This window comes from Aquarana catesbeiana, linkage group LG05, assembly GCF_042186555.1.
Source record: "Aquarana catesbeiana isolate 2022-GZ linkage group LG05, ASM4218655v1, whole genome shotgun sequence".
NCBI lineage: Eukaryota > Metazoa > Chordata > Amphibia > Anura > Ranidae > Aquarana > Aquarana catesbeiana.
Genome location: NC_133328.1, coordinates 185160178 through 185173208, shown reverse-complemented (window position 1 = coordinate 185173208; position 13031 = coordinate 185160178). Strand labels below are relative to the sequence as shown.

Genomic DNA, 13031 nt, shown 5'->3' with positions numbered 1-13031 from the left:
TGCTAAGGAATCCTCTTCTGCTTTGGGGTCACTGAAACCTTTCCAAGCAGCACATGCTTTTCCTGTTCATACTTTACTTGAAAAGCTCATTTATTCTGAGTGGGATCACACAGACAAAGTTTTTTTCCGCCGAGAAAGTTTTCAACACTTTATCCGATGGAAGAAAAGTTTATTAAAATGTGGGGAATACCGGCTATTGATGCCGCCATGTCCTCCGTAAATAATAGCCTGACTTGTCCTGTAGACAATGCTCAGATGCTCAGGGATCCTGTAGATAAGAGGATGGAATCCATATTGAAGGATGTTTTCTCCTTAGCAGGATCAGTGGCCCAACCTGCAGTAGCAGCGATTGGAGTCTGTCAATACTTAAGAGACCATGTTAAGCAGGTCATCAAAGTATTACCTGAACAGCAGGCCCAGGGGTTTGCTAACCTTCCAGCGGCCTTATGCTTTGTGGTTGACGCCATTAGAGATTCTATCGTGCAAACCTCCCGTCTTTCACTGGGGTTGGTGCATATACGTAGAATCCTATGGTTGAAAGATTGGTCAGCCGAAGCACCATGTAAGAAGCTACTGGCTGGGTTTCCATTTCGTGGTGCAAGGTTGTTTGGAGAGGACTTGGATAACTATATCAAGAGAATCTCTTGTGGGAAAAGCACTCTCTTACCTGTCAAGAAGAAGAGTAAGCGTCCCTCTTTCAAACGGACTCTTTCCCCAGCGCCGGGGGCTTCAGCCTCCAGGCAGTCTCGACGGCCGCCTCCATCGGGGTCCAGAGACAAGAGTCAACCCCAGGGACAAAAGAAGTCCTGGGGAAAGAAGCCTACTAGGCAAAACACTAAGACCTCTGCATGAGGGGGCGCCCCCGCACACTCGAGTGGGGGGAAGACTGCGACAGTTCTCAGAGCTCTGGCACGAGGACTTCCAGGACAGGATGGGTAGTCTCCACGGTAACCTTAGGGTACAAGCTGGAGTTTCAGGAATTCCCTTCTCCTCGGTTCCTCAGATCAAATGTTCCCAGAGACCCAGAGAAGAAGCAGTCGCTCCTTCTAGCGTTAGAGCGACTTTTGTCGCAGGAGGTCATTATGATAGTTCCCGCAAAGGACCAGGGATTGGGCTTCTATTCCAACCTTTTTACGGTCCAAAAGCCAAATGGGGATGTCAGGCCATTTTGGACTTAAGGGATCTGAACCGATTCCTAAGGATTCAATCCTTCCGCATGGAATCAATTCGAACAGTAGTTCCCACCCTGCAGGGAGGAGAATTTCTGGCATCAATAGACATCAGAGATGCATATCTGCATGTGCCCATTTTTCCTGCTCATCAGAAGTTTCTGCGCTTCGAGGTAGGAGGGCGCCATTTCCAGTTTGTGGCTCTGCCATTCGGGATAGCCACTGCCCCTCGAGTGTTCACAAAGATCTTGGCTCCTCCTCTGGCCAGATTAAGGGCTCAGGGTATAGCTGTCATAGCATACCTAGACGACCTGCTCTTGATAGACCGGTCGGTAGCCTCTTTGAATGGAAACTTGAGGACCACGGTCAGGTATCTAGAACACCTGGGTTGGATCCTCAACTTAGAAAAGTCTTTCCTAAAACCAGTAAGAAGACTGGAGTATTTAGGTCTGATTATAGATACAAGCCAGGAGAAAATATTTCTACCCCAGGCAAAGATCACTGCTTTGAGAGAGCTGATTCTGACAGTAAGGACCAAGAAGGGTCCCTCAGTCCGCCTTTGTATGAGGCTACTAGGGAAGATGGTGTCTTCATTCGAAGCAGTTCCCTATGCTCAGTTTCACTCAAGAATGCTGCAACACAGTATTCTGTCGACCTGGAACAAGAAAGTTCAGGCATTAGACTTTCCGATGCACCTGTCGCATGCGGTGCGTCAGAGCCTCAATTGGTGGCTCATACCCGAAAACCTGCAGAAGGGGAAATCCTTTCTACCGGTTACCTGGACGGTGGTAACAACAGATGCCAGTCTGTCAGGTTGGGGAGCAGTTCTGGAACAGGCTGCGGTCCAAGGGGTATGGTCCAAGACAGAGAGGACCTTACCCATCAACATTCTGGAGATCCGGGCGATATATCTAGCTCTAAAGGCCTGGACTATCAGGCTACAGGGTTGTCCGGTCAGGATCCAGTCCGACAATGCCACAGCAGTGGCTTATGTCAATCATCAGGGAGGCACCCGGAGCCGAGCTGCTCAAAAAGGAGGTGAACCAGATCTTAGTCTGGGCAGAGATGCATGTGCCATGCATATCGGCAGTTTTCATCCCGGGAATAGAGAATTGGCAGGCGGACTATCTAAGTCGCCAGCAGTTACTTCCAGGGGAATGGTCTCTGCATCCCGACGTCTTTTGGGCCATATGCCAAAGATGGGGGGTTCCAGATGTAGATCTCTTTGCATCCCGATTCAACAAAAAGATAGACAGATTTGTGGCAAGGACAAAAGATCCTCTTGCATGCGGGACGGATGCGTTGGTGATTCCGTGGCATCGGTTCTCACTGATTTACGCATTCCCGCCTATTCTGCTACTATCACGACTCCTTCGCAGGATCAGGCAGGAAAGGAAGTCGGTACTTCTGGTGGCCCCCGCTTGGCCCAGAAGGACTTGGTATGCAGAAATAGTAAGGATGACGGTAGGTTCCCCGTGGACACTACCGGAACGCCCAGACCTGTTATCTCAAGGTCCAGTGTTCCATCCTGCCTTACAAACACTAAATTTGACGGTTTGGCTATTGAGACCCACGTTCTGAAGAGTCGTGGGCTCTCAGGTCCTGTCATATCTACCTTGATTAATGCAAGGAAGCCAGCTTCCAGGATGATTTATCATAGAGTCTGGAAGGCTTATATAACCTGGTGTGAATCCAGAGGTTGGCATCCCAGGAAATATGTCATAGGTAGAATCCTTGATTTTCTACAGATGGGATTAGAGATGAAGCTGGCCTTGAGTACCATCAAGGGCCAGGTCTCTGCTTTATCAGTATTATTTCAGCGGCCACTTGCTTCGCATTCTTTGGTCCGAAACTTTATGCAGGGGGTGATGCGTCTTAATCCGGTTAAAGCGCCTCTAAACCCCTGGGACTTGAATTTGGTCCTGGCTGTGTTACAGAAACGGCCTTTTGAACCAATAAGTCAGATTCCTTTGGTCTTGTTGACAAGGAAATTAATTTTTCTGGTGGCCATCTCTTCTGCTAGAAGAGTATCAGAATTAGCAGCTCTTTCCTGTAAGGAGCCTTATTTGATTATACACAAGGATAGAGTGGTACTACGCCCTCATCCTAGTTTTTTACCGAAGGTGGTTTCTGATTTTCATTTAAACCAAGACATTGTTCTACCTTCCTTTTTTCCAGATCCCTGTTCTCCGGAAGAGAGATCTCTACATTCGTTGGATGTAGTAAGAGCAGTTAAGGCCTATCTAGGGGCAACTACTCAGATCCGCAAGACGGATGTTTTGTTTGTGCTGCCAGAGGGTCCCAATAGAGGACAGGCAGCGTCAAAAGCTACCATTTTTAAATGGATTCGACAGTTGATCATTCAAGCTTACGGTTTGAAACAGAAGATTCCTCCGTTTCAGATCAGGGCACATTCCACAAGGGCTATTGGTGCTTCTTGGACAGTGCATCACCGGGCCTCTATGGCTCAAATCTGCAAGGCCGCAACCTGGTCTTCAGTTCATACATTCACCAGATTCTATCAGGTGGATGTGAGAAGGCATGAGGATATCGCCTTTGGGCGTAGTGTGCTGCAGGCAGCGGTACAGGGTCCTCAGGTCTGATTGCACCCTACTTGGTCGTGGTTCCCCCCCCTCAGGTAGCATTGCTCTGGGACATCCCATCAGTAATTACTGTGGCTCTGTGTCCCGTGATGTTCGAGAAAGAAAATAGGATTTTTTAAAACAGCTTACCTGTAAAATCCTTTTCTTTCGAAGGACATCACGGGACACAGGGGTCCCGCCCCTCTTCTAATACACTATATTGCTTGGCTACAAAACTGAGGTATCCCTGCAAGGGGGAGGGATTATATAGGGGGTTGAACTTCCTGATAGGGTGTGCCAGTGTCCAATCACCAGTGATACCTATATAACCCATCAGTAATTACTGTGGCTCTGTGTCCCGTGATGTCCTTCGAAAGAAAAGGATTTTACAGGTAAGCTGTTTTAAAAAATCCTATTTTTTTCCCCCAAAAGCTTTCTTTTTGTGGTATTTGATCACCCCTGCTGTTTTTATGTTTTGCGCTATAAACAAAAAAAGACCGACAATTTAAAAAAAAAAAAAAAAGGAAAAAAAATTTGATGCAGCAGTGTGAACCTAGCCTGAAACAAGCCATCTCTGACCTCTAGCTGCATGTACTGTTAAGTATTGCATCCTCAAAGATCCTAAGAGTTCCCAATAAGATTCTAAGTGAGGTTTTAGTTAAGGCCCCGTTCACATCTGGAGATTTGGGATCGTGGGCAGAATCGCTGCAATCCCAGATTGCACGGCAATACTGCCAAAACGTACTATGCGTGTTTTGGGTGTCATTGTTCATGGCACCTCAAACGTGGTGCGATTTTTGCCATGATTGTCGTGGCAAACCGCATTGTGTGAAGCTTGTTGCCCAAAATAAGCTACTGCTCCTTTTTGGATGACAAGCTTTGCGCGATGCTGATTGCCGCATGATTTATTGTTGCAAAACTGCACCGCATTTGAGGAGCCATTAAAAATGATTGGCACCCAAACACATGTGGTACATTTTGCCACTATTGCAGTGTGATTTGGAATCACGGGCAGAATCGATGTGTACAATCCCAATTTGCCAGATGTGAACGGGGCCTAACAGCTTTAGATGCATCTGCTGTGTTTACATCAGGGAACTGGCAGACTGGCAAGATCTGATCTCCACAGCTCTTGAACACAATTTTCTCCATAATACCTATAGCTACAGAGGTGAATGTAGGATTTCTTGTAAAGTGTTTTATTGCTTGTGCAGAATTAATGATGAGCTCATGTGTGTTTGTATGCTAGTCTGAACCCACCTGAGCTATCATGTCAGGAAGCAGTCACTGTAGGCCAGGAAATGCTATGTCTGAACACTCCTAAGCTCATCCCTATTCAGAATGTGTAAATAATGTAGTATGCATAGTGTGGGCACAGACTCACTTTAATATTGTATGTTGGTTATTCAGTTATAGTCTACATTTATTGTTTTTTGTTCTTTTTTTCTAGATTGTGATTATGGCGCTTGTCCTTTAAATGTAAGCCTGCTACCTTCAAGTTTAAATAGCTTAAATCGGACATTTTTTTGGCACATATCAGCCTTCCGAACCAAAGGTCTTGTACTTGGCTTCCCTAATCCATGGCTACAACAGATCCATCCATCAGATAATTGTCCAGACCTATTAAATTTCAAGATCAGCACTTTCTCAGGTGACGTATCCGTCAACATTGGAACCTTCTGCAGGAATGGGACTGTCTCTCGAATTAAAGTCCTTGAAAGAGGTGTTGTTGCTCTAAGTCTGCCTTGGACTCAGAGCATTAAAGACCCTGTGTTCAGTGTGGCGAACCGATCCTCCATCCAAAGTATGTGTTATGTTAAATAATAATTTAGGGTACCTTTTTGTAATGATTTTCTATGAAGCTTTTTTGATTCAAATTAAGAGGGTTGTATCGGGCAGAATACATGATTTTAAGGGCTCATTCAGATGGGCGATTAAGCCTCAGTGCAGAGCAACTGCAGATGCATGTACATCCACCTCTGAGCTGTGTGCAGGCAGCCCAAAGACCATAGAAGTGTATGCACACGCAGTGGCTACATAGACACAATTGCATTAAAGTATAACATGCAGGCAGGAAAGGGTGCACAGATCCAAAAGCAGAGTCTCTGCATGGAGGATGAGTTCAGTTGTCCGTCTAAATGAGCCCTAAATAGTTATTTTTCTGATAGATGACTTGTGTAAATATATAGATATTCATTAGAACGCAAAGAATATTGACTGCAGTCTACTGATATTTTATTAGCTGGTCTCTTTAACCAGTCATTTCCATGAACCCTTTTCTCCATGAATCTTCTTAAGTCCCAGAGAATTTTAGTTTCAACAGGATGTCTCTGTTCCATAGGCCTTTTTAGCAGTTTTTAGACTACCCTAACATATTACATATATATTTTTTAGGGCAGGGATTTAAAGTATAACTAAAGGCAAAAATATGTTTTGTTTGTGTTTAAGATAGAGTGGAGAGCAGAGGTGTATTTAGGTTTTGTGCTGCCCTAGGCTTGACTAAACTCATGCACCCCCCTAATTTAAATATGACCCACCCTGTCCTGGCGAGGCCACACCCCTTCCTGTTTAAAACCCACCCTATCATCTGTAAATAACACCCCTTCCTCTTTAGGCTCATTTGGCACCTTTTAGGGGGGAGGGGGGAACGAGTACCTGTTTTTGACAGGTACCCTTCCCCACTCCCGGGAGACTACGCTGCCCCCTCTGAAGTTCGGCCCCCCTCCTCCTTCCTTCACTGGGCCATTCAGAAAGTGCAACGCGCTTCGCACATGTGCAGTAGGGAACCGGCCAGTTTCCCTTACCATGAATGATGGTGGCAAAACCCGAGAGCCAATCCGAAAATCGGCTAAGGTGTCGACATCGCGGGATCCTGGACGGGTAAGTGTCCTAATATGGAACTCCTCTTTAATGAGTTTGCATTGATTTCAGCATTGATGGAGCACTTTATTGCAATATCATGATCTGCATATTAATGCACTTTCACTAAATGTGGATAGTTTAATGGGTTTGCATTGATTTTAGCATGCATAGAGCACTTTACACATGCCAGTGGCGGCTGGTGCTCAAAATTTTTGGGGGACGCAAACAAACTAAAACTGAAAACTAAAACAAACTGAAAAAAAGACATCAATTACAGCCTCACTGTGTCCATCAATTACAGCCTCACTGTGTCCATCAATTACAGCCTCACTGTGTCCATCAATTACAGCCTCACTGTGCCCCATCAATTGTAGCCACTGTGCCCCATCAATTGTAGCCACTGTGCCCCATCAATTGTAGCCACTGTGCCCATCAATTGTAGCCACTGTGCCCATCAATTGTAGCCACTGTGCCCATCAATTGTAGCCACTGTGCCCATCAATTGTAGCTACTGTGCCCTCTACTGTTCCCATGAAACGCAGCCACTGTGCCCTCTACTGTGCCCCATGAAACGCCGCCACTGTGCCCCATGAAACGCCGCCACTGTGCCCCATGAAACGCCGCCACTGTGCCCCATGAAACGCCGCCACTGTGCCCCATGAAACGCCGCCACTGTGCCCATAACACTGATATAATTTATTTAGTAAACTTTACCTGCTGCTGTCCTGGGGGTTTCCCTCGTGCTCTTCTCTCTCTCTCTCCTCCTCCTGACCTCAAAGCCAGACTCTGCCCTGGTGCAGAGGAGAAGGAAAGCAGTGCGGAGGAGGGTAGACGGAGCATAAGGCTTCACCTCCGCCAGTCACCGGCCTCTTATGGGGGGCGTGAATCACACGCTCCCCCACACTCTGCCAAGCACGCCCATACACAGCAGCGCCGCTACAGCAAGCCGGCTGCCGTAGGCTGCATGTGTGCGGGGGCGGCCGCGGGAGCTGGAAATCGGGAAGACGGGTGGGGGGCTTTCTCTCATGCGCCGCCCCCTGCAAAGTGCCGCCCTAGTCCTAGGCCTTGACAGCCTAGGACAAAAAACAGCCCTGGTGGAGAGGGATTACAACACCTGTCAGGTTTTTATTGCGGTTTGTGTCCGCATTATGGAAATTCATTATATTTGCCCATTATTACCAAAAGTAAAGGAGACCGAAAATCCCAAATTTTGAGTGCTCATCAGAAAAGGAATAGAGGAGAGATCTTCAAATAAGTAACCCAGTTCTTGTGATCCTGCTAACTACCATGGATTTCCCTTACCTTCACGCTATAAATCATACATTTTACCGCTATTCCCAGCTAGAACCCTAAAATTGTACTCAGGCCCTTTACTCCCTCCCTTTCACCTCTAGGATTTGCTACAGGATGGTCTACACTGGAGTTGCTGTAATTTGCTTCTTGACACACTTACATTTTACACCCTATTCTGTGAGTGATCACGGCTGTTGCCTGGCACTTTCCAACATTTTTCAATCTTTTCTCTTGTCCCACCCACCTGTCTCTCATAAACAAGGCAATAAATTCCGTGACACAGTCATGTTAAAACAAACATCTTGACTAGTAAAAGAATATGATAAATTTAAATATAAAACATCTGCCAGAAGCCCTGATCCGTTTCTTTGGCTCTGGAATTAGGCTTAACTGTTCCGTAGCCTAATACCCACACACATTTTAAGTTTTTTTTAAATAATAAAACAAATTTTAAATTTATTACATTATTTTATAGAGGAAATCTGGGGCCGCCCCCTCTTTGACAGAGGGGCCTAGGGCAATTGCCCCTTTTTTCCCCCCTTAATAATCTGGCACTGCATACAAGCGGCCTACCTGACAAAAGTAACATTTTCTGTATCGGAGTCACAAATCCTCCGACAAATAATGGCTTTAATACAACAATTTTTACCCAATGCTCAAAAATGCCACACGTCTTCTTTTACTCCCATTTCTCTACTTGAGTCGGATTACGATATGCCTGCCCTAGTCATAGCAGGCACAGAAGGGTATGAAGAGGACATTTGAGTCCGTATTGGAGGAAGATTTTTCTTTGCCAGATTGTCACATTTATTGAAGTGAAAGTTTCATGCAACATGCACACTAATGTGGAAAAGCTCATTGCTAATGTCTGCTAAAGCCTTGGCATTGTGCAGCTTGATTCTCCTCCGTCTCCTCGTGCCCCTTTGGTTACAAAGAGACCTGTAAATCCCTCAGACATTCCCTGTTCAGAGAATGTGTAATCTATAATGATTGGATCATTCCAGAAAGGATTGTCACTCTTCCCAAAATCTTTGGTGAACTTTTTTGGATAGAGTTTAACAAACAGTCGGCCATTCCTGTAGTTGATCCTGCCATCTAAGTCTTAAACTAACCTCTCACTGTACTTGTTGAAGATGTGCCTATTTTCGAAGATTTAATTATCTTTAATATAGCATTCCTAACATCTGCTGTTAAAAGTCAGAAGAGTGAGAACAAACCTTTAAATGGTATTTTTAATGTAGGTTATTCAGGGCTGGACAAATCCAGGTCATCAGTGTAAAAAGCTTCTTGGTGATCAGTACATCCATTCTTTGAGTTGACAGCATAGTCTGCTTGTGTATTAAGCGGCCCATGCACCACTGCTTACAACATGTGTTGAGTTCCCTAAATCAAACTGTTCAATGTCTGGCTCAAATTTTAGGCTGCCTTTAAAGAAGTTCCTTTAGCCCCCAACATGGCCGCTTATTGCAGTGGACTTACTTCTTCCCTGTAGCTCTGCTCCTACGGTTGTGCAATACTAAGCAGCCCACATTGATGTCATTCAGTTTTGTAATTAATTGATTCCCAGAGTGGGAAAGTAGTCACAGGCAGAATAAGAGACAGATTGTGCAGACAAGACAACAGCAGCACCATACTAACAGGTCGATCAGTCCTTCCTCCTTTGTCTTCTATCAGCCCTGTTAGCAGCAGTTTACACTTCAGTGGCTGGCAAAACTCCTGATGGCAGCGTGTAATCCCACTGTTTTTTAGATGCCCCTTTTTAAATATAGAGCCTGGATTCACGCTATATAACATTACATACATTTTGTAGTGTCAGAGCATGCATTCCTAATGTGCATATCACTGTTCTTTTGTGGATTTTGACTGTGGTAAAATGTGCATTAACCACCTAATCTCCGGAAGATTTACCCCCCTTCATGACCAGGCCATTTTGTGCGATACGGCACTGTTACTGTGTGACAATTGCGTGGTCGTGCGACACTGTACTCAAATAACATTTATGTCCTTTTTTTCCACAAATAGTGCTTTCTTTTGGTGGTATTTGATCACCTACTGCAGTTTTTATTTTTTTGCACTATAAACAAAACAGGCTGACAATTTTGGAAAAAAAAAAACTATTTTTTTACTTTCTGCTATAAAACATATCCAATAGAAAAATATAATTTTTTTTATAAATTTAGGCCAATATGTATTTTGCTACATATTTTGGTAAAAAAAAAAATCCCAATAGGCGTATATTGTTTGGTTTGCGCAAAAGTTATAGCGTCTACAAACTATGGGATATTTTTATGGAAATTTTATTTATTTTTTTTACTAATAATGGCGAACAGCGACTTATAACGAGACTGTGATATTGCAGCAGACAGTCGGGACACCAACTGACACTTTTGACACTTTTTGTGGACCAGTGACACCAATACAGTGATCAGGGCTAAAAATATGCACGGTAACTGTACTAATGACACTTGCTGGGAAGGGGTTAACTGTGTACCTAGCCCGTGCTTTACTAAACTGTGGGAGGTGCTTGTACTAGGAGAAGGTAGAGATCGGTGTTCCTGCTTATCAAGAACAAAGGATCAATGTCTTCCCCGATGACAGAACGGCAATCTGCCTTTACATAGGCAGACTGCTGTTCTGCCTGTGTAAGGAATAACTGTCAGGTGCCAGCGAACATTGAGTCCCCGGTACCCGTTGGACGTCTCCCGCTGTGAATATTCACACCGAGAGTGGGCAACCGCCTGCACACCCCCAACCCAGAAGTGCTGGATCATATATATACAGTATATACTCGGCAAGTGGTTAAAACTGTTTTCAATGGAGAATATAACTCTAACTGTACCAAACACAGTAATGTCCTGTGCCTCCCTTCATATCACCCCACCCACTGTAGTGTCCTCTGCCTCCCAAACAGTAGTGTCTGGGAGGAAAAACTGGCAAAGTCACCTGTGTTCGTGATCTACCCATCAGCTGCCCACGGTCAACATGTAGATCGCTATCAACGGCTTGCCTGACCCCGGTGTAAAGCGATCAGGTTAGTTGTCATGGATCATTGTAGAGTGCATGGGCACATAGCATACATTGCTTTAAGGCTCATTGTAACGCCTTCCAGGTGTTTTTAAATTTTGGTGTCAGGTGTAATTCTTATACAATTATTCATACATTGAACTATTTGTTTCTTGGTATGGAGCCCATTGTTCATGCTACTACTCCTGCTTAGAATAGTATATTATGTCAGGGAGTAGTTGTTTTTAATGTTCTAGGATTGTTTTGTTGCACAGTCTCTGTGACAAACCTCTGCCTTTTTTCTGCTGTTCCTGATGAGGAAACAAAATGATATTCTAGGTTCACATATAGTAACTGATTAGATTTTATGAAACACATCAACGTGTTGTTGAAAAACGTTATAGCCAGGGTCAGCAACCTGTCGATCACAATCTACCTGTCGATCGCAGGAAGCCGATCAGGGCTGTGCCGAGCCATTCCCCCAGATTCCACCGCTCTCCTTTTGCTAGCAGAGCGAAGTGAGAGGCAGCACAGTGCTGGATGGAGGGTAGAAGCATGGAAGCTGCTTAAGTTAGCTTTGCAAGTTAACCAACAGGGGATTGGTTGCTAGGCGGTCCTAGCGACCACTCGCCTGCTTGTTAACATGAAAAGTTAATTCTGGCAGCTCACGCCCTCCATCCAGCACTATGCTCCTCACTTCCCTCATATGTATGGCCTGTGTAAAGTAGGATAGAGCTACCTACACACGGCTGTGTGTTGTGAACACAGATAAAGGAGGACACTACTGTGGGGGAGGGAATGCAGAGGACCGTACTATGCAGGGGGTGCAGAGGACACTGCTAATGGGGGGGGAGACGGAGGACACTGCGATGGAGGGGGAACAGAAGGCACTAGTGTGGGGGGGGGGTGCAGAAGACAAACAGTGCTATGCAGGGGACACTACTGTGTTGTAGATGACATAGCTTTGGGGGGGGGGGCAGAGTACACTACTGTGGGGGCGGGATGGCAAAGGACACTGCTATGGGGAGGCAGAGGGCACTACACTGCATTATAGTGATTGTTAGTGAAGCTGTCTTGAGAGTATAATGGGGACTGCCATGGCAGATTTAGACTTTTAAGATGCTAGTTCCCTGGCTGTCATATTCTTGCTTTGACTTCAGTTCTGAGTTTCAAAATTCAGCGTTCAAAATTTTAAATATTTGGCTGTAGCATGTGGCAGTTTGTTTGCCGAAGGGCTGGAGAGTGGTACAATAATCACACCTTACCAAACCTCTAACTATTTGCAGCCCTTCAGTGAAGAAGCTTCTTCCCGCTACAGTCAAATATTTAAAATTTTGACTTCGTCTAGAGCACCTGCTGCCATTTTTCTGCACTCCAGGTCCTATGGTTTTGTGCACCCAAACGGGAAAGTTCCATTTATTTACCCCCTTCTGCGGCATTTGGCACTTTTTTGGGGGGTGGTGGGTACCTGGTTTTGACGGGTAGCCGCTCCCACTTTCGGTCAGATTGCTGAGGCGCCCTGAGTGGAAAGTCGCCCTAACCCCCCCCCCCCTAAAAGCAGCCTTCTGGGACACATCACAAGTTCTGGAAGACTGTGGGACCATTCACAAAGTGCAGCATGGCTGGCACTGCACAGTGGGAAACTGGCTGTGAAGCCCCAAGGCTTGTGATCCTTAAACCTGGGAAGGACTCCAGTGAGGTTGAAAACTAAACTATATGCCAATTTCTTTGATTAACAATGACCTCAAGCTACTTACTATACTAAAATCTTGGCTAATAGATTGGCATCCTTCATAAATGCCTATATTCATGAAGACCAACTAGGGTTTATCCAGGATAAACAGGGGCCTGATCAAGTGGGCTGTGCGATTGACCTTATTTCTATACTGAAGTCGGGGTGGGCGAGGGGTCCACCTCAAACTGGTATGCTTTTGTCCATCCACCTCCAAAAACCACAAGAATTTTTTTAAATATGTTAACAGTAAGAAAGTGGGGCCAGAACATATTGGGCCCCATAAAGGATGATGAAGGGAGTTTGGTTACAAAAGACAAAGAAGGCAAGAGAAAGTACCAATATTTAAAAAAGGGCTGAGATATAACCCTGGAAACTACAGGCCAGTTA

The 13031-nt window shown here is 45.3% G+C and overlaps 1 protein-coding gene across 1 annotated transcript in view; it reads left to right on the top strand.

Annotated features, from left to right (window-relative positions):
- Nucleotides 1-13031, top strand: part of CDCP1 (CUB domain containing protein 1) — a 174410-nt gene that overhangs the window by 81591 nt on the left and 79788 nt on the right. The window contains exon 3 of the mRNA XM_073630434.1: nt 5202-5555. Coding sequence (XP_073486535.1) covers nt 5202-5555 — 354 coding nt within the window. The remainder of the gene's footprint in view (nt 1-5201; nt 5556-13031) is intronic.